The 23,571-nt window shown below is 34.5% G+C and overlaps 1 protein-coding gene across 13 annotated transcripts in view; it reads right to left on the bottom strand.

Annotated features, from left to right (window-relative positions):
- SCAPER (S-phase cyclin A associated protein in the ER) overlaps window positions 1-23,571 on the bottom strand; it is a 435,057-nt gene that overhangs the window by 289,107 nt on the left and 122,379 nt on the right. For all 13 annotated transcript variants that reach the window (XM_035708613.2, XM_025472080.3, XM_035708615.2 and 10 more), the window contains one exon: window positions 16,920-17,062. In XM_035708613.2, coding sequence (XP_035564506.1) covers window positions 16,920-17,062 — 143 coding nt within the window. The remainder of the gene's footprint in view (window positions 1-16,919; window positions 17,063-23,571) is intronic.

Raw genomic sequence — 23,571 nt, 5'->3', positions numbered from 1 at the left:
ACAGTTTAGATAAAAAGACGCAAAAGGGTGAAAGTAGAAGGGCAGAAAATGTCATATCATGTAAACAATAATCATGGTTATATTTAAAATAGAAAAAAAGTTGACTTTAAGGCAAGAAACATTTTTTTAAATGTCAAAGCAGAACATTTCATAATGATGAAAGAAAGGGTCAATAACCCAGGAAGATATTATATGCCCCTAACAGTGGGGCACCAAAAAGCAAAAAATTGTCAAAACTGAAAATATAAATAAACAATTCAACAATATTTGGAAATTTCAATAACCATCTATCAAGAATTAATAGAAAAAAACAGAAAATCAGCAAGTATACAGAAGTCTAGATAAAACCGTCAATTAACTGACATTTAAAGAACACTCCATCCAAGAACAGACTACAAATACTTTACAAGAGCATGTTGGACCTTTATCTAGGATAGTCTATACCCAAGGCCATAAAATGAGTTCCAATGAACTTAAAGGAAATAAAATTACACAAAGTATATTCTTTGACTACAAGAGATTCAATTAGAAATAACAGAAAACTGAGGATATTCCCAAGTTATTTGGACTCTGAGCAACATGATTCTAAATAACTCATGGACCAAAAAAGTCATAAAAAATATTAGAAAATATCTTTGAGTGAAATGAAAACACAATATATAAAAATTGATGGGGGGATCCCTGGGTGGCGCAGAGGTTTGGCGCCTGCCTTTGGCCCAGGGCGCAATCCTGGAGATCCAGGATCAAATCCCACATCAGGCTCCCGGTGCATGGAGCCTGCTTCTCCCTCTGCCTATGTCTCTGCCTCTCTCTCTCTCTCTCTGTGACTATCATAAATAAATAAAAAAAAATTAAAAAAAAAAATTGATGGGATGAAGTTAAAGTTCTAAAAAAAATTATAACCTTAAATATTTATTTATTTTTAAAGATTTTATTTATTTATTCATGACAGACATAGAGAGGCAGAGAGACAGGCAGAGGGAGAAGCAGGCTCCACGCAGGGAGCCCGACGCAGGACTCGATCCCGGGACTCCAGGATCACGCCCTGGGCCAAAGGCAGGCGCCAAACCACTGAGCCACCCAGGGATCCCCCCCTTAAATATTTATATTAGAAATGCAGAAATATCTAAAATATATCAACTGAAGTTTCAACCTCATAAAAGTAAGAAAGGCAGAGTTAATGAAATCCAAAGAAAAGAAATGATAAATATCTAAGTGGAAATTAATGAAATAGAAAACAGAAATAGAAAAACTCAATGAAACAAAAAGTTAGTTCTTTGGAAAAATCAACAATATGTTTAAACCTTTAGCCAGACTAATAAAAAAAGTAGTAAGATGAGACACAAATCACCAAAAATAGGAATGAAAGACAGATAACAGTATAGCTCATACTGAAATTAAATCCTTATAAGAAACAATGAACAACTTTGTAAAAATAAATAACTTAGATGGAAAGGTCACATTCCTAGTAAGATACCAATTATGAAAGCTGACTGAATAAGAAACAGAAAAATCCCAATAGACCAATAACATGTTAAATGGAAGATGGTTATTAAGGAGAGTACTTGTGATGAGCACTGGGTATTACATGTAAGTGATGAATCACTAAATTCTACTCCTGAAATCAATATTACACTATTTATTAACTAATTAGAATTTAAATAAAAACTTGAAACATGAAAAAGGAGTTAGTAATTTAAAAATCTTCCCAAAAAGAAAAAAAAAAAAAATCAAAGCCCAGATGGCTTCACTTGTAAACTCAAACATTTAGCAAAAAAAATAATACTGATCCTACACAAATAGTTCCTATAAACAGTGTAGGAAAAAACAATTCCTATCATATTCTAGTACTGCCATGATATGAAAGCCAGACAAAGATATCACAAGAACATCAAACACCAATATATCTCATGTACATATCCTTTACAAGAATTTAGCAACATATAAAAATGATTATACACCATGACCAAGTAGGAATTAACCCAGGCATTAAAGGTTGGTTTAATGTTGAAAATGAATTAATATAACCTACCAAAAACAAAACAAAGCAAAAGCCTGCACGAATCTCCCAATGTATATACAAGATAAAAGCATTTATTTAACAAAGCTCAGCCCATTCAGGCTAAAAAGCACTTGACAAACTAGAAACAGAAGAGAACTTCTTCAATCTGATCATAGAGATTTATGAAAAACCTACAATTAACGTAATAGTGAAAGACTAAATATTTTACTACTAAAAGCAAGAACAAAATAAGTACATACAATGGTGCAGCCTCTATTAAAATTATACCATAGCATGTAGCCAATGCAATAAGACAAGGGAAAAAAAACTAAAAACATCCATACTAGAAAGCAGGAAGCAAATTTATACTCGTAATTAACACTCATAATTTGTAAATAATGTGAATCTTTTACATAAAACATCCTATAGAGCAACAGCAATGACAAAAAAGAAAACTCTAACAAAACTAGTAAGAAAGTTCAACAAGGTCATAAAAAACAAGGTTGTAAGGTGAAATATATAAAAATTGATTGTATTTCTATATACTACCAACAAATATTACCAAAAATTAAGAAAATAATTCTAATCACAATGACTTCAAAAAGAGTACTTAGGAATAAATTTAAGGAAAAAAAAGTGCAAGACCTATAAACTAAAACAATAACTAAAAACTAAAACACTGTTGAGATAAATTAAAGGTGATACAGAGGTATCATATTCATGGATCATAATACACAATACTGTAAAGATGGCAACCCTCTCCACAATGAGCTATAGATGCAAAGCAATTTCTACCAAAATCCCTGTAAGGGTGCCTGGATGGCTCAGTTAGTTGAGTGTCTGTTTTGGCTCAGGTCATGATATTTGGGTCCTGGGATGGAGCTCCATGTTGGGCTACCTACTCAGTGGGGAGTCTGCTTCTCCTACTTACTCTGCTTGCCACTCACGCTGCTTATACTCTCTCTCTCTCTCTCTTTCTCTCTCTCTCTAATAAACAACCTGTTAAAAAAATTGTTACAAGCTAACTTGTAGAAACTGGAAAACCTATTCTAAAAATTATATGAAAATACAATTTTGAAAAAGAACAACAAAGTTAGAGAACTTAAATACCATGATTACAAAACTTGTTATGAAGCTATAGTAATTAACAGTCTGGTACTACCATAAGAAAAAAAAAAAATATATATATATATAGTGAATAGAACAGCATAGAGTCTAGAAATAAACCCTTATATCAATAATGACTAATTGATCCTGAACAGGTAGCAAGGCAATTAAACGGTGAAAGGATAGTCTTTTCAACAAATGATAATGTGATAAATGGTATCTATATGCAAATAAATATAGATCTTTGTTTTATACCATACATAAGTTACCTTAAAAGGAAAAAATATATGAATAAACAGACAAAAAGCAGAATCAAAGCAAAATGGGTGAAGAGGACAGGGAGATGCAGGTTTCCAATTATGGAATGAATAAATCACTGGATAAAAGGCACAGTATAAGAAATATAGTCAATATGTTAATAGTGATATAACAGGACATATGGTAGCTACACTTGTGGTAAACATAGCATAATATATAAACTGGTGAAGTCACTAAGTTGTACACTTGAAACTAATGTAACATTGTGTGTCAACTATACTAACAATAAAAGTTGGTAAACTAAGGTCACCAAAAAACAAAAACAAAAACTAAAAACCCAAAAAGGAATTTTAGACCTAAATATAAGTGCCAAACTGAAACACTTCTTGAAAAAAGTGTAGGAAAAAACGCTTTGTGATTTTTTTTAAAGATTTTATTTATTTATTCATGAGAGAGACAGAGAGCTTTATGATTTTGAGTTAAGCAAGACTTCTTAAATATGAAACCAAAAGCATTATGCACAAAACAAGTTTTATATATTGGATTTTACCAAAATTCAAAACTTTTGCACCTCAAATGACACTATTAAAAAAAGGAAAAAATAAGCCACAGATTATAAGTCATATACCTGAAATGCTTGACATCAGAATATGTAAGGAATTCTTACAACTCGATAGTAATAAAATGACTCGAAAAATGGGCAGAACATGTGAATAGATATTTCATCAAAGAAGATATGAGAATGGCTAATAACTACATGAAAAGACAATCAACATTTGTCATCAGAGAAATGCAAATTAAAATCACAACAAAATAGCACCTACGGTAACAAAAAAAAGCATACACGTTTATTTTTTAAAGATTTTATTTATTTCTTCAGGAGAGACACAGAGAGAGAGGCAGAGACATAGGCAGAGGGAAAAGTAGGCTCCCTCTGGGGAGCCTGATGCAGGACTCAATCAATCCCAGGACCCTGGGATCATGACCTGAGCCAAAGGCAGACACTCAACCACTGAGCCACCCAGGGGCCCCAAGCATACATTTTTAAAGAAACTGTTCCACCAAGTGTAATCAAAGGTTTGAAGAAACTGAAACTCACTCACCACTGGTGGGTATGTAAAATGGTGTAACCACTTTGGAAAAACATTTTGTAGTTTCTTAAGAAATCAAACATACTTCTACCCTATAAACCAGCCATCCATTTTCTAACTACTTATCCAAGAAAAGTGAAAGCATGTATCCACAAAAAGCACATGCAGAAATGTTCATAACAGATTATTTATAACAGCCAAAAAACTGGAATAAACCCAAACGTCTACCAATAGAAAAATGGATAATGATTTGTGAGATATATATACACCAATCAGCAATAAAAAGCAAGGTTTTTGCATAAATAAAAATATGAAGGAATCTCAAAATAGTAATGTTGAGTAAAAGAAAGTAAAAGACAAAAGATAAAGTAGATCAGTTGCTGTCTGGGGAAAAGAGTAGAGGGAAGGAAAGATGGGCTACCAAGCAGCATGAGAAAATCTTGGGAGATGACAGATATGTTCATTGCTATGATTGTGCTGATGGCTTCACAATGAGTACATATGTGAAAATTCATGAAACAGTACACTTTAATAAGTCTTTGTATGTCAGTTATATCACAATAAAGTTGTAAAAACAATTTTATAAACTGCCCATTCCAATTTAAGACAATAGTATCTGGAATATTCAAAATGCTAGTGAAAATGTAAATTGGTACAATTATATTGCTCGACAATTTGGCAGTGTCTACTAACACAACATTTGTAATATCCTAACGACCAGCAATTCCATTCCTAGGCAAAAACCCAACAACTAGGCTAGAGTGCAAGAAGTGTGGACAGCAATTATAGTTGAGAATGAAGGAGGGCTGGTAATTAGGAAGATACGTGGAGGGGTCCTGAGTGCTAGTAATGCTCTATATTTGACCAAGTTAGAGGTTATAAGAGCATGGTGATAATTCACCAAGCTGTAGATCTATTCATTTGTGTATTATTCTATTTATGTTTATGATACATAAAAATGTTTATTGATTTAAAAAATATATGGTTATCTCACCCTCCCAATTAAAACTTTATTTATATAAACAAATTCCAATAATACATCAAAACTAAGTTGGGTTTATCCGAGCAACGTAAGCTTGATTAAATAGTATAAAATTAATTACCATATTAGCAGATGAGATTAAAATTTCTATGTAAGTAGAAAAAATATTTGATAAATTCAACACCATGATTTCTTTAAAAAGGTACAACCTTGGCTTCAGGGGTAGAATTTAATGATTACATACAACACCCAATGCTCATTACAAGTGCCCTCCTTTATACCCATCACCTATCCCAGCCCATGCCCCTCCACCTCCATCCATCAACCCTCAGTTTGTTCTCTATGGTTAAGAGTCTCTTATGGTTTGCTTCTCTGTTTTTTTTCTTTTCCCTTCTCCTATGTTCATTTGTTTTGTTTCTTAAATTGCACATATGAGTAAAACCATATGGTATTTGTCTATCTCTGACTTACTTATTTCGCTTAGCATAATACACTTAGCATAATACACTTGAGCTCCATCAAATGTTGCAAATGGCCAAGAATTCATTCTTTTTGATGGCTGAGGAAAATTCCATTGTATATATATGTAACACATCTTTCTACTCCTGAAATACTATTAACCTATATGCTAACCTTTCTAGAATTTAAATACAAACTTAAGTAAATTAAATTAAAGTAAAAGTAAAAATGTATATCTAAGAATAAGACAGCTTCTCTGCTGTAATATAGGACATCTGTAAAAGACATAAAAGCTAATCAGGCTGAAATAAAAATGCTATAACTGAGACATAACTGCAAAACAGATTGGATATAATCACAATGAGGATTGAAGAAGCAGAGGAGAGAATAGGTGATACAGAAGATAAAAAAATTATGGAAAATAATAAAGCTGAAAAGAGAAGGGAAAGAAAACTATTAGATCATAAAGGTAGACTTAGGGAACCCAGCAATTCCATAAAGTGAAATAATACTTGTGTCAGAGAGAGCAGGAAAGGGGGCAGAAGGTCTATTAGAACAAATCATAGCTGACAACTTCTCTAATCTGGGGAAAGAAACAAGTATTCAAGTCCAAGAGGGACGAAGAACTCCCTTCAAAATCAAAACAATAGGTCAACACCATGACACATCATAGTGAAACTTGCAAAATACAAAAATAGAGAATTCTGAAAGCAGCTCAAGAAAGAAGATTCTTAACATACAAAGGTAGACACTTAAGCTAGGAGCAGACCTGTCCACAGAAACCTGGCAGGACAGAAAGTAGTGGCATGAGCTATTCAGTAAGCTAAATGGGAAAAATATGCAGCTAAGAATACTTTACCCAGAAAGGCTATCATTCAGAATATAAGGAGAGATACGGAGTTTTCAAGATAAACAAAAATTAAAAGTTTGTGAACACTAACTATGCAGGAAACATTAAAGGGGACCCTGTGAGTGGGAAACAAAAGACCAAAAATATATAAGAGTAAAAAGGAACAGAGATAATCTACAGGAACATGAATTCAGAAGTAATACAATGGCACTAAATTCCTATAGTTCAATATTACTCTGAATGCAAATGGACTAAATGTTCCAATCAAAAGACACGGTATCAGAATGGATTAAAAACCAAGACCCACTGATATGCTTCTTACAAGAGATTTGAGACCCAAAGACACCTCCATATGAAAGTGAGGGGACATCAAAAGAAAGCTAGAGAAGATATTTTTATATCAGACAACTAGACTTCAAACAAAGACTGTAATAAGAAATGAAGAAGGACGCTATATCATAATAAAGGAATCTATCCAAGAAGATGTAAGAATTATAAATATTTATGTCCCTAACTTGGGAGCACCCAAATATATAAGCCAATTAACAAAAACTTAAACTCACTGTTAATAATACAGTAATAGTAGAGGACTTTAACAACCCACTCACACCAATAGACATATCATCTAAGCATTAGATCAATAAAGAAACAAGGGCTCTGAATGACTCACTGCATCAGATGGACTTAACAGATATATTCAAAGCATTTCATCCTAAAGCAGCAGAATACACATTCTTTTTGAAGCATATCAAACATTCTCCAGAATAGATCACTTACTGGTCACAAATCAGGCCTCAACTGGTACAAAAAGACTGAGATCACACCATGCATATTTTGAGACCACAATGCTATGAAACTTGAAGTCAAACACAAGAAAAAAATTGGAAGGATCACAAATACATGGAGGTTAAAGAACATACTACCAAAGAATAAGTGGATCAATCAGGAAATTAAAGAAGAATTTTAAAAATACATGGAAGCAAATGATATTGAAAACATGACAGTCCAAAACCTTTGGGATGCAACAAAGGTGGTCCTAAGAGAGAAGTATATAGCAATACTATATAAAAGCAAATCTCAAATACGCAACCTAACTTTACACCTAACGGAGTTGGGAGAAGAACAGCAAATGAAGTGTAAATCCAGCAGAAGAGAAATAATAAAGATTAGAACAGAAATCAGTGACTTAGAAATTGAAAAAAAAAAAAAACAACAGTGGAACAGATCAATGAAACTAGAAGTTGCTTCTATGAAAGAATAAACAAAACTGATAAATCCCTAGCCAGACTTATCAAAAGAAGAGAAAGAACCCAAATAAAATTATGAATGAAAGTGAGGATATCACAACCAACACAACAGAAATATAGACAATTCTAAGAGAATATTATGAGCAATCATATACTAACAAATTAGTCAATCTAGGAGAAATGGGTAAATTCCTACAAACATATAAACTAACAATACTGAAACCAGAAAAAAATAGAAAATCTGAACAGACCCATAACCAGCAAAGAAACTGAATGAATAATCAAAAATCGCCCCACAAACAAGAATCCAGGGCCAGATAGCTTCCAAGGGGAATTCTACCCAACATTTAAAGAAGAATTAATAACTATTCTTCTGAAATTGTTCCCAAGAACAGAAATGGAAGGAAAACTTTCAAACTCATCCTATAAGGCCAGCATTACCTTGATCCCAAAACCAGACAAAGACTCCACCAAAAAGGAGAACTACAGACCAATATTTCTGATGAACGTGGATGTAAAAATTCTCACTGAGCTACTATCCAATAGGATCCAATAGTACATTAAAAGAATTATTCACCACAACCAAGTGAAATGTATTCCTGGGTGGCAGAGGTGGTTCAATATGCCCAAATCAATCAACATGATATACCACATTTATAAAAGAAAAAATAAGAACCATATGATCCACTCAATAGATGTAGAGAAAGCATTTGACAAAATACAGCATCCTTTTTTGAAAAACAAAACAAACAAAAACACCTCAACAAAGGAAGGAGAGAGGGAACATACCTCAATATCATAAAGGCCACATATGAAAGACATACAGCTAATACCATCCTCAATGAGGTAAAACTGTGTTCCTAAAGTCAGGAACACAACAGGGATGTCCATTCTCAACACTGTTGCTCACTATACTACTGGAAGTCCTACCTTTAGCAACCATACAACAAAAAGAAATAAAAGGCATCCAGATTGGCAAGGAAGAAGTCAAACTTTCATTCTTCACAGAGGACATGATAATCTATGTAGAAAAGCCAAAAGAATCACCAAAAAATTAGAACTGATACACAAATTCATCAGAGGATGTAAAATCGAAGCAGAGAAGTCTATTACATTTCTATACACCAATAATGAGACAGTAGAAAGAGAAACAAAGGAATCAAACCCATTTACAATTGCACCAAACACTATAAGAATTCTAGGAATACCCTAACCAAATAGTAAAACATCTGTACTCTGAAAACTATAAAACACCTATGAAAGAAATTGAGGAAGACTTGAAGAAATGGAAAATCATTCCATACTCACAAATTGGAACAAATATTATTTAAATGTCTCTATTACCCAAAACAATCTACACATTCAATGCAATTCCTATCAAAACAAAACCAGCATTTTTCAGAGCTGGAACAAATAATTCTGAAACCTGCAAGGAACCGGAAAAGTCCCTGAGGAGCCAAAGCAATCTTGAAAAAGCAAAGCAAAGCAACAATTCTAGACTTCAAGTTATATTACAAAGCTGTAGTGATTATGGCAGTATGGTACTGGCACAAAAATAGGCACATAGATTAACGAACAGAATAGAAAACCCAGAATGGGATCCACAACTATATGGTCAACTAATCACTGAAAAATTAGGAAAGAATATCCAATAGGAAAAAGACACTCTCTTCAACAAATGCTGCTGGAAAACTGGACAGCAACATGCAAAAGAATGAAACTTGACCACTATCTTACACCATACATGAAAATAAATTCAAAATGGATGAAAGACCTAAATGTGAGACAGGAATCCATCAAAATCCTAGAGAAGATGGTCAGGAATCTCTTTGATCTTGACACAGCAATTTCTTAATAAACACATCTCTAAAGGCCAGGGAAACAAAAGCAAAAATGAACTATTGGGCCTTCATCAAAATAAAAAAAAATCATGCACAGCAAAGAGACCAAAAACTAAAAGACAACCTTAAAAATGGAAGAAGTCATTTGTAAATGATATATCAGATAAAGGGCTAGAATTCAAAATCTAAAAATAACTTATCAAACTCAATGCCCAAAAACCAAAATCCACGCAAAAAATGGGCAGAAGACATAAACAGGCATTTCTCCAAAAAAGACATACAAATGGCTAACAGAACAAGAAAATATGCTCAACATCAGGGAAGTATAAATCAAAACCACACTGAGATACCACCTTACCCAGGTGTGAACGGCTAAAATTAACAAGTCAGGAAACAACAGATGTTGGCAAAGATGCTGAAAAAGAGTAACCCTTTTACACTATTGGTGGAAATGCAAACTGGTGCAGCCAGTCTGGAAAACAGTATGGCAGTTCCTCAAAAAGTTAAAAATAGAACTACCCTATGACCCAGGAATTGCACTGCTACTTATCCAAAGGATTCAAAAATAAATAAAAGGTGATTCAAAGGGGCACCTGCACCCCAATGTTTACAGTAGCAATGTTCCACAATAGCCAAAATATAGAAAGAGCCCAGATGTCCATCAATGGATAAATAGATTAAAAAGATGAGGAATATGTATACAATGGATTATTATTCAACCATCAAAAAGAATGAAATCTTACCATCTGCAATGACATGAATGGAACTAGAGTATTATGCTAAGTGAAATGAGCAGAGAATGACAAATACCACCTGATTTCACTCATATGTGTAATTTAAGATACAAAACACATGAACACAGGGGAAGGGAAAGAAAAATAAAAATAAGATAAAAACAGAGAGGCAGTCAATCCATAAGAAACTCCAAACTAGGCAACAAACTGAGGGGAGATGGGAGGGGGTCATTGGGTGATGGGTCCTAAGGAGGGTGCTTGATACAATGGGCACTGGATGTTCTATGCAACTGATGAATCACTAAATTCTACTTCTGAAACTAGTAATACAGTCTATGTTAACTACCTGCGGTTAAAATCTTTTTAGAAAGTCATAAAACTGTTTATATTATAAACTATATATTTATGTATTATAAATTATGTATTATAAACCTTATTTATAACCTTTTTGTAAACAGCTTTTGTACGCATGTTATTGTAGTAAAGTATACGTAACAAAATTTACTATTGTAATCATTTTAAAATTTACAGTTCATATAAAGAGATTTTTGAAAATCTAAACAAGTAGAAAAACCATTTAAGTAGTATGTTCATAAACTTAGAAGACTTGATTTCAAAAAATCAATCTCACTATATTAATTTATACATCCAATACAATGCCAAATATTGGATAAGAAATAAATGATATAGAAACTAAAAAACAATAGGACAGATCAATGACACCAGAACCTGGTTCTTTGAAAAAAATTAATGAAATAGGGGCTCCCAGGGGCTCAGCTGGTTAAGTGACCAACTCTTGGTTTCAGCTCAGGTTGTAATATCAGGGTCATGAGATCAAGCCCAGAGTTGGGCTCCACACTTAGCACAGAGTCTATTTGTGACTTCTTCCTCTCTTCCTCTGGCCCTCCCCCCACTCTCTCTCAAATAAATATATCTTAAAAAAATAAAATAAAATAAAATAAAGAATTAATAAAATTGATGAGCCCCTTTCTTTTTGACTTATCTAAAAGAAAAGGACCCAAATAAATAAAATTACAAATGAGAAGAGAAATACAGAAATACATGTAACAGATTATTATGGAAAATTATACGCCAATAAACTAACAATGTGGAAAAAATGTATAAATTCCTAGAAACATGAACCAGCAAAACTGAAACAGGAAGAAACAGAAAACTTGGAACATACCAACAATCAGTAAAGAAACTGAATCAGTAATAAAAAAAAAATCTCCCAGACAACGAAAGTCTGGGGCCTTATGGCTTCATAGGAGAATTCTACCAAACAATTAAAGAAGAGTTAGTATCTACTCTTCTCAAAGTAATCTAAAAACAGAAATGGAAGGAAAACTTCAAAATTCATTCTATGAGCCCAGCATTACCCTGATACCAAAATCAAAGACTCCACTAAAAAAGAGAACTATAGGCCAACATCCTGATGAACGTGGATTAAAAAATTCTCAATAAAATACAAGGCAAAGAGAACCAAGAGATTCATTTTAATCATTAAAAGAATCATTCGGGATCCCTGGGTGGCGCAGCGGTTTGGCGCCTGCCTTTGGCCCAGGGCGAGATCCTGGAGACCCAGGATTGAATCCCATGTCGGGCTCCTGGTGCATGGAGCCTGCTTCTCCCTCTGCCTGTGTCTCTGACTCTCTCTCTCTGTGTGTGACTGTCATAAATAAATTAATTAATTAATTAATTAAAATAAAATAAAATAAAATAAAATAAAATAATCATTCACCATGATCAAGTGGGATTTATGCCTGGGCTGCAAGGGTGGTTCAATATTTGCAAATCAACATGATAGACCACATTAATAAAGAAAGGATAAGAACCATATGATCCTTTCAAAAGATGCTGAAAAAGTACTTAACAAAGTACAATGGTTAGTGATAAAAATCCTCAACAAAATAGGTTTAGAGGAAACATACTTCAACGAAGTAATAGCCATATATGAAAACCCCAGAGCTAATATCATCCCCAACAGAGGAAAAACTAAGAGCTTCCCCTCCAAGGTCAGGAACAAGACAGGAATATCTACTCTCTCACCACTGTTGTCCAACGTACTACTGGAAGTCCTGCCCTCAGCAATCAGACACAAAAAGAAATACAATGCATCCAAATCAGCAAGGAAGAAGTCAGACTTTTCACTATTTGCCAATGACATGGTACTCTACATGGAAAACCCAAACACTCTGCCAAAAAATTGCTAGAACTACTATACAAATTCAGGAAAGTCACGGGATACCAAATCAACATACAGAAATTTGCTGCATTTCTATACACTAATAATGAAGCAGGAGAAAGAGAAATCACAGAATCATCACATGTAAATGCACCAAAAACCAAAAGATACCTAGGAATAACCCTAACCAAAGACGTAAAAAATATGTACTCTGAAAACTATAATACTTTTATGAAAGAAATTAAAGCGGACACAAAGAAATTGGATAACATTCCATGCTCATGGATTACAAAAACAAATACTGTTAAAATGTCTATATTACCCAAAGCAATTATATATTTAATGCAATGCCTATCAAAATGTAACAGTATTTTTCACAAAGCAAGAACAAACAATCCTAAAATTTGAATGAAACCAGAAAGGACCTCAAACAGCCAAAAGAGTGTTGAAAAAAAAAAAAAAAAAAACAAAGCTGCTGGCATCACAATTCTGGACTTCAAGCTGTATTATAAAGCTGTAGCCATCAAGACAGTGTGGTACTGGCACAGACACACAGATCAATGTGACAACAGAATAGAAATCCCAGAAATGAACCCATGAATTAATTAATCAATTAATCTTCAACAAAGGAGGAAAGAATATCCAATGGGAAAAAGTCTCTTCAACACATGGTGCTGAGAAAACTGGACAGCAACATGCAAAAAAAAAAAAAATGAAACTAGAATACTCATTCATAACATATATAAACACAAATTCAAAATGGATTAAAAACCCAAATGTAAGACCTGAAAAAATAAAATCCAAGACAGCAACACTGGCAGTAACCTCTTGGACATCCCCCACACAACTTCTTACTAGATATGTCTCCTGAGGCAAGAGTGTTTTCTTTAAAGCAAAAATAAACTATTGGGACTTCAACAAAATAAAAAGCTTCTGCACAGTGAAGGAAACAGTCAACAAAACTAAAAGACAACCAACAGAATAGAAGCAAGTATTTGCAAATGACCTATCTAATAAAGGACTGGTAAAAAAAAAAAAAAAAAAAAAAAGGACTGGTATCTAAAATCTATAAAGAACTTAATTCAATGCTCCTAAACCAAATAATCCAGTTAAAAATGAGAAGACATGAATAAACACCTTCCCTAGGAAGACACTGAAATGGCCAAAAGATACAAGAAAAGATGCTCAGTATCACTCATCATCAGGGAAAATAGAAAACCACAATGAGATATCACCTCACACCTCTCAGAATGGCCAAAATTAACAACACAGGAAACAAAAGGTGTTGGTGAGGATGTGGAAAAGTGAAACACTCTTACACTGTTGGTGGAAATGCAAACTGGTACAGCCACTATGGAAGACAGTATGGAGATTCCTCCAAAAGTTAAAAATAGAACTACCCTACAACTTAACAATTTTATTTATTTATTTATTTATTTATTTATTTATTTATTTATTTATTTATTATTTATTTATGATAGTCACAGAGAGAGAGAGAGAGAGAGAGAGAGAGAGACACAGGCAGAGGGAGAAGCAGGCTCCAAGCACCCGGAGCCCGATGTGGGATTCGATCCCGGGTCTCCAGGATCGCGCCCTGGGCCCAAGGCAGGAGCTAAACCGCTGCTCCACCCAGGGATCCCACAACTTAACAATTAAACTAACAGGTTTAGTTTGTTTCCCAAATGAAACCAAAATACTAATTTTAAGGGATACATGCACCCCACGTTTATAGCACTATTATCAACAGCTAAATCATGGAAAAGCCCAGAAGTTTATCAATCAGATGAATAAAGAAGAAATGGCATATGTATGTGTGTGTATGTGTACATACATACATACATACATACACACACAATGGAATATTATTTAGCCATAAAAAATACTGATATCTTGCCATTTGCAACAATGTGGATTGAGCTAGAGAGTATTATGTTAAGTGAAATAAATCAGAAAAAAGACAAATACCTTATGATTTCACTCATATGTGGAATTTAAGAAACAAAACGAACAAACATGGAGGGAAAAAAGAAAGAGAGGAAAATCAAGAACTAGACTCTTAAGTATAGACAACACATAGATAGTTATGGAAGTCGAGATGGGGGGAAATGGGTTAAATGGGTGATGAGGATTAAGGACGGCAGTTGTGCTATGCACTTGGTGTTGTTTGTAAGTGTTGAATCAGTAAATTCCACACCTGAAACTAAAAAAAGACAAAAACAAAAATCACAAAATTTTTACAATTTCCTTTTTTTTAATATAGAATTGAGCAAGCAGATTCTAACAGGGAAATGCAAGGGGGCCAAAACAGTCCTAATAATTAAAAAATAAAGTAAGGGATAGGAATAGATACCAAGAATTATTGTAAAGCTTTAAGAATTAAGGTAGAAGATAGAAAAAAATAACCACTGGACCAGGGGTTAGGGCCCACAAACAGAACAATGAATACATGGAAGCTTCATTTATACTAGTATGTTTTATAAACAAGCAGGAAAAAAAACTGATGCCTCCATAAAAGGTGTTAGAATAGGGTATCTACATGGAGAAAAAAATGAAATTGGATTCCTACCTCAACCCATATAATGAAATAAATTCTAGGTAGATAAAGGCTTTACTATTAAAAAAACAACAACATTTTTTAAAGATTTATTTATTCATGATAGACACACAGAGAGAGTGACAGAGAGGCAGAGACACAGGCAGAGGGAGAAGCAGGCTCCATGCAGGAAGCCCGACGTGGGACTCGATCCCGGGACTCCAGTATCGTGCTCTGGGCCAAAAGCAGGCGCTAAACAACCGAGTCACCCAGGGATCCCCAAACAACAACATTTTGAAGAATATTTTAATGACTCCAGAGAGGAAAGGATTTTATAAACAAGATAAAAAGCACAAATCACAAAATTTGCTCAGTTTTACTACACTGCAATTAAGAATTAGATTAATCATGTAGGGGAGTAGTTAAGTAGATAATGGGGATTAGGAGTGCACTTTGTGGTGAACAGCACCAGGTATTACAGGGAAGTGCTAAATCACTAGATTGCACACTTGAAACTAATAATACACTGTATGTTAACTAACTGTGATTTTAAAAACTAAAACAAATAAATTAATTAATTTAATTAATTAAAAGACATCATAGGGCAGCCCGGGTAGCTCAATGGTTTAGTGCCGCCTTCAGCCCGGGGCGTGATCCTGGAGACCCGGGATCGAGTCCCATGTCAGGCTCCCTGCAGGGAGCCTGCTTCTCCCTCTGCTTGTGTCTCTGCTGCACGCTCTCTCTCTCTCTCTCTGTCTCTCAATAAATAAATTAAATCTTTAAAAAAAAAAAAGACATCATAGAGTGAAAGGGCAAGCCATAACCTGCAAAAATATTTGCAACATATGTATCTGACAAAGAACTGGTATCTAGTAAAGATAATTCCTAAACAACAAGGAAAAAAAGATCCCAATAGAGAAACGAACAAAAAACTTCAACAGGCACTTTAAACAAACAAACAAAAAACTTGAATAGTTAAGTATAAGCAAAATTGCTTATTATTAATCTTGGCCCACTAGAAAAATCAAAACCAGAAAGAGCTATCCTTTCACATCCACTAAATTTGCCACAATTAAGAGGTCAGAAAATACATCAGCAAAGTGTACAGCAACCAGAATTGACTTTTTTTTTTTTCAGAATTGACTTAAAATTGGTCAATTAAATGTTTTAACCTGGATCTTTGAATCTTAAACAACTTATTCAAAATGTAGGGATGGCTGAAGGTCATTTATTATAATCAGAGTGGCAATATGCTGATCAGACTGTTTCCATCAAAAGACCACCACTGTGCTCTTGTGGATGCCTGACCATTTCCAAGCCTGTTCCTTAAACTTCCTATGCTCCTAATATTTTCCAAAATCTCTCTTTGCTTAAGCTAGCCAGTATCAAACTCTGTTTCTTGCAATCAAAAAATCTTGAAAGACCAAGTTCGCCATTCAATAGGAAGATTCAAAAGGTTTCTATTTTTTTACAATGTCAAAATACCTAGAAATCGAAAATCAGAACATTTCTATTTGCCACTATTTCCTTAAAAATCTACATGACAGCAAATGGGTTTAAGATGTGATTTGAATATCCACTCACTGCACCATGTTCATCAGGATCAAAATCATGATAGTAAATGAAGTACCTAGCTCTTTCTCGAGCGGCATCCTCACGGGCTTTTTCCTTTTCTTGCCTCTGTTGTTCAATTCGGGCTTCTTGTTCTTTCCTTTTCATTAACAACTCTTCTACACGGGCCTGCCGTTCTGCCTCTAGAGCTCTCTTGCGTTCCTACAGTCAGAAAAGTTTTTAAATGTTAGAGTTATGTGTAAAGTGAAAATGATTAAAGTTTGCACCATTCTGACAAATTTATGTATTCAAGCCAAGCAGATCCCTGCTTGCTACTAGGTATGCTTCTCAGAATTAAAAAAAAAAGAAAAATTATAATGATGTGGTTTTCATGTCATTTATCAGTGTTCCACATAATTAAAAGAATAAATGTTCTTTGAAGGAGAAACTATGTTATTCATATTATGTGAGAATCTAACATGTATTTTATGGTTAATCACCTCTAAAGCCCTGTGTTTACAAATGGTTTCAGAAATGCCAGAACATGATGAACAAAGTGTAGTTAACAGATTTCTGAACTAAAGCATTCATGAAGGAGTTAAGTGGAAAAATATAAAATACTATGTCCCATATATATTTTTGCCTACTGGGAGTACTTTGCTAACTCTCACGGTATTACAGCTGTACTGATACATGTTATTTTCATATGCACATTGTTTTATTTTTTCTGCTTGGCATTTTAAATACACTTTTTACATGAAGATACTTTTTTGTCATATAATTCAGAAAAATTTTCGATCAGGTTTTAGAGATTTTGTTTCCATCATGGCTCCTAATAAATTTGTTCTATTTCATTAAAATCATATGTTGACATTTTTATCTTATCTTCAATGTCTTCCACTATCTTTTACAACACATCAACCTCCACGTTTACAAATACAGAATTATGAGAAAATTTAAAGACTATCTTGAAATTATTATTCTTTCTTCATGGAAAAGGTATATATTATCACATCTTCATTTTCTCTTAATGATATTACTTTTCATTTGTATTAGTTTTTTTAAGTTTGCATTTTAATCACCTAGTGCTCCTTACAAATGCTCCTTAATCCCCACTCACTTAATCCGCACAGTTCAAACATCCCCCAACCCACCTCCCCTCTGATAACCATCAGTTTGTCATCTACTATTAAGAGTCTGTTTCTTGGGACACCTGGTGGCTCATGGGTGGCTCAGGGGTTGAGCATCTGCCTTCGGCTCAGGGCGTGATCCTGGGGTCCCGCGATTGAGTCCTGCATTGGGCTCCTTGCATGGAGCCTGCTTCTCCCTCTGCCTGTGTCTCTGCCTCTCTCTCTGGGTCTCTCATGAATAAAGAAATAAAATCTTTAAAAAAAAAAAAAAAAAAAAAGAGTCTGTTTCTTGGTTTGTCTTTTTTTTCCTTTGCAGCTTTTTTTTTTTAGGATTTTATTTATTTATTTGACAGAAAGAGAGAGGGAGAGCACAAGCAGAGGGAGCAGAAGGAGAAGTAGCAGGAGGAGGAGAAGCAGACTTCCTACTGAGAAGGAATCTTGATCCCAGGACCCTGCAATCATGACTTGAGCCAAAGGCAAATGCTCAACCAACTGAGCCATCCAGGTGCCCCATGCCTTTCTTTCTTAAATTCCACATAAGTGAAATCATATGGTGTCTTTCTCTGACTTATTTCACTTAGATTATACTCTCTAGCTCTATCCATGTCATTGCAAATGGCAAGATTTCATTCATTATTATGGCTGCATAATACTCCATCATGTGTATATATACCACATCTTCTTTATCCAATCATTAGTTGACAGACACTAGGGCTGCTTCCATATCTTGCCTATTGTACATAATGCTGCTATAAACATAGGTATGCATGTTTCAGTTAGTGTTTTTGTATGCTTTGTGTAAATATCCAAAGTGCCAATGCTGGATCAGAGGGTAGTTCTATATTTTTAGAGAGAGCTAGTATGAGAATGAGGGGTGAGAGAGGGGGAGAGAGAGAAAAACCTTAAGCAGGCCTGAGTTGAAATCAAGAGTCAGACACTTACCCAACTAAGCCACCCAAGTGCCACCATTTTTAACTTTGTGAGAAATCTCCACAGTTTTCCAGAATGGCTGCACCAGTTTGCATTGCCACCAACAGTGCAAGAGGGTTCCTTTCTTTCCACATCCTCACCAACACCTATCGTTTCTTATGTTACTGATTTTAGCCACTCTGACAGGTGTGAAGTGATATCTCATTGTAGATTTGATATGTATTTCCCTGACAGTGAGTGATGATGAACATCTTTTCATGTGTCCATTAGCCATCTGGATGTCTTTTTTTGGAAAAATGTCTGTTCATGTCTTCTGCTCCTATACTAATTATTTGGTTTTTGGATGGAGTTTCGTAAGTTCTTTATATATACTGGATATTAACCTTTCATGGATATATCATTTGCAAGTATTTTCTCCCATTCCATAGGTTGCTAATATGGATTTTTTTTTAACTGCAAAGAAATTTGAATTTAAGAGAAAAGTCTTTTGTTTATATTTTCTTCATTGAAGATAATTTTTTGTGCCAGACTTATTTGTTTTTAGTCTTATAAAGAGTTTTTGAAATCTTAGATAACTACACAAGTTTCCACATATTATGCTTACTTAGTAACATGAAATAGCTATAACCAGTTCATGAATAGTATACACAACATAAAGAATATTTTTAAAATCTAGCTGCATGCCTCTAGCAGTCAGTAATCTGCCACATATACCTTTCTGAAATCAGGGCATTCCCTAATTCCCTTCTTGCCCTGGACCCCTTCCCAAAAAAAATAAAAAATAAAAAATAAAACCAAAACCCACCCTCCGCAAATGTAGGGACTTTTTGGCTTACTATTTTAGAAAGATTTTCTTCCTGGGGTAGACAGAGCTTGTTGTAAGTATGACGTTACTGTAGTCAGCATTATTGTTAGAAGTATTCTCATGTCTCCTCAGTGTCCTCAAAACAGGAACTGTTTTAGTATTTTTTTTTCTGTCATTTATTGGGCACTTACTATACTAAACACTTTGCTAAGTCCTTACTTATATTAGTAATTTTGATATCTCAACGAACTGGAGCTTTCTAAAGTAAAATGACTTGCACAAGACTATATAAACAGTAGTTAGAAGAACCTAAATAAGTGTATTCCATTAATCATAATGACTAGGGGCCAGGGAGAGGTTGTGTGAGCTCTCTGGGGGATGGGGATGAATTGAAAAATATATATATCAATTCAATCAAAAACATAAGAAACAACAGGTGTTGGCGAGGATGTGGAGAAAAAGGAACCCTCCCTCTTGCACTGTTGGTGGGAATGCAAACTGGTACAGCCATTCTGGAAAACAGTATGAAGTTTCCTCAAAAAATTAAAAACAGAAGTACTCTCTGATCCAGCAGTGGCACTACTGGGTACTTATATAAAGAATACAAAAACACTAATTCAAACATACACCCCTATGTTTATAGCAACATTCTTTCCAATAGCCAAGATATGGAAGCAGCCCAAGTGTCCATCGACTGATGAGTGGATATATTATACAATGGAATATTATTCTGTCATAAAAAGGAATGAAATCCTCCCATTTACAATGACATGGACAGGGCTAAAAAGCATAATGCTAAGCCAAATAAGTCAGTCAGAGAAAGACAAATACCACATGATTTCACTCATGTGGAATTTAAGAAACAAAACAAATCTATAAAGGAAGAAAGAGAGAGAGACAAACCAGAAACAAACTCTTTATATAGAAAACCAACTGATGATTTAAGGTGGGTGAGGAGATGGGTGAAATAAGTAGTGGGATTAAGGAGTCTACTTGTGATGAGCACTGGGTGATGTATGAAACTCTTGGATCACTACATTGTACACCTGAAACTAATACAACACCGTGTGTTAAATGTAATTAAAACCTTAAAAAAAATCTGTATTCTGTCTGTAACCACAAGTTTCACAATAAAATGCAAAAGGCTTCGTTATTAAATGTAAAGAAGCCAGAACTTTTCACTTCATATTTTGTAAAATCAAAAGCCTTAAAACTATACTTTCAAAAATTATAAAATAGCTTTATAAATGAAATATATGTGTATATATACTTTATGTGTATGTTCAATGTAGCCAAGTTGACTATGTAAACATAACGTCAACTTGCTGGTTGTATTCATGTATGTAAGACATACTTCAACACTGTATGAAACAGTATTTCTTTCAAACAGAAATAACTGTACTTCAAAAAATACTAAATCTTTTATTTTCTGTTTTTAGTTAATGGAAAAGATAAACGGTAACTATAGGTAGTGAATAAGACTGGTTAAGTTCAGCTAGTGTTTTCCTATTTAAAATTTAAATTTCCTAAATAAAAGAAACTTTGTACCCCATCGCATCCTGCACAGGACAGGAGTTCCATAAATACCTGTTAAATGAAGCACAGCTTCGTAAAATAATACGCATTATAAATGTACATGCAGATGATGAATCAGAAAGATACCTAATTCCTAAACCTTCTGAAACCTCTGAAATCCCCATGTACCTTGCTTTATAGTTGGATTTATTTGTGGCAGCCTGAGAATGAATATTGCAAATCCCTACCTTTTAATGCCTATAATTCAAATGATTAGGGCAAAAGGACAGGCAACGTATCTAAGGAACCTGGACTAAAACTGACCAAAATTCACGTAAGAAAACTGGCAAATTGAAAATATATGATGAGCACTTACTAAGTATTTTACTTACAAGAAGGATCACAATTGCCTCTAACAGCTTATTGGAATGTTAAACAAGTGGTGAAAGTAAAGCAGAAGAGGACCTTACTATCATTGTACCCAGAGAATGTGCGGCATTAGTGCCTGGAACCTCGGTAATGACTACACATTAAAAGATTTTTTGATTATATATGCTATACATTACCAGCAGACTTTTCCAATATTATACAGGTCAATTAAACTTGACAGGTTTTTAATTTTTCTTCAAAAATAAAATCCATAGGAAATTTCATTTTTAATAAGAAAAATAATTCTGAACAGTCAAAACAATTTTTAAAGAGTATCAAAAATCTGGGGATCCCTGGGTAGTTCAGTGGTTTAGTGCCTGCCTTTGGCCCAGGGCATGATCCTGGAGTCCTGGGATCGAGTCCCACATCAGGCTCCCGGCATGGAGCCTGCTTCTCCCTCTGCCTGTGTCTCTGCCTCTCTCTCTATGTCTATCATGAAAAAATAAATAAAATCTTTAAAAAAAATTTTTTTTAAAGAGTATCAAAAATCCCTTATTACTTTTAGAAAAGAACTGCTTCATATGGTTTCACTCATACGGGGCATATAAGAAATAGTGAAAGGGATTATAGGGGAAAGGAGGGGAACGGAGTGGGAAATATCAGAGAGGGAGACAAACCATGAGTGACCGCTAACTCTGGGAAACAAACAAGGGGTACTGGAAGGGGAGGTGGGTAGGGGGATGGGGTGACTGGGTGACAGGCACTGAGGGGGGCACTTGACAGGATGAGCACTGGGTGTTACACTATATGTTGGCAAATTGAATTTAAATTTAAAAAAATACATTAAAAAAAAGAGCAGCTTTCCTTTCAGTTTTAATAAATGTTCCAATTTATCAAATAAGAGTAATCATTTTAAAATGGAACATTACTACTATATTTCAAATCTTCAGATATACAAATTGAATGCAAAAAAGGGAACCAAAGATTTCCATTCTAAATACATACTCATATATTTCCCCCCAAAACCCAGCCAAAGTTACCTCTTCCAGAGAACTTTACTTGACAATCCCTTCCTACCAAAAAAGCTAATTATTTCCTCCTCTGTGATACCTCTGTAGCTTATACATAGTTCTGCAACATTTTCATATTATGTTGAACTGTTCACCATAAAGGATCACATCTTATCTCTGAATTATCAATGCCTAATGGTTCCTTAAAAGTAACACATAATTCACATAATACAATGGTTGAGCATCTGCCTTTGGGTCAGGGCGTGATCCCAGAGACCTGGGATCAAGTCCTGCATCGGGCTCTCCACAGAGAGCCTGATTCTCCCTCTGCCTGTGTTTCTGCCTCTCTCTGTCTCTCATGAATAAATAAATAAAATCTTTAAAATAAATAAATAAATACAAATAAAAAATAAATTTCAAATATTCTATCTTATTTGCTCATTTAAGAGTATTAGTAGGTAAGTAACTTTTAAATAATAAAAATTTTTGCTGCTCCTTAGTGAAGAAAAGGTGAAGTTTTTCAAAGTCATTCTGTATTTTTAAACTTAGCACTCAGATTCAAGTAAAACACTGACTCAAATCAAATAGAGATCAGGGATGAATATGGTAATGCCTGCCAATACCCACAAATATCAAAGGATAATCAACAAAGTTTAAAACTGTATTGAGGGATCCTTGGGTGGCGCAGCGGTTTGGCGCCTGCCTTTGGCCCAGGGCATGATCCCGGAGACCCGGGATCGAATCCCACGTCGGGCTCCCGGTGCATGGAGCCTGCTTCTCCCTCTGCCTGTGTCTCTGCCTCCCTCTCTCTCTCTCTGTAACTATCATAAATAAATTTAAAAAAAAAAAATTAAAACTGTATTGATATTTTATTTTTTTAAAGATTGATTGATTGATTGATTGATTTATTCATTCATGATAGACACAGAGAGAGAGAGAGGCAGAGACACAGGCAGAGGGAGAAGCAGGATC

Source organism: Canis lupus, chromosome 30, assembly GCF_003254725.2.
Source record: "Canis lupus dingo isolate Sandy chromosome 30, ASM325472v2, whole genome shotgun sequence".
NCBI classification, from domain to species: Eukaryota; Metazoa; Chordata; class Mammalia; order Carnivora; family Canidae; genus Canis; species Canis lupus.
Note: the sequence above shows the minus strand (reverse complement) of the source record. Positions and strands in the feature narration are given on the sequence as shown.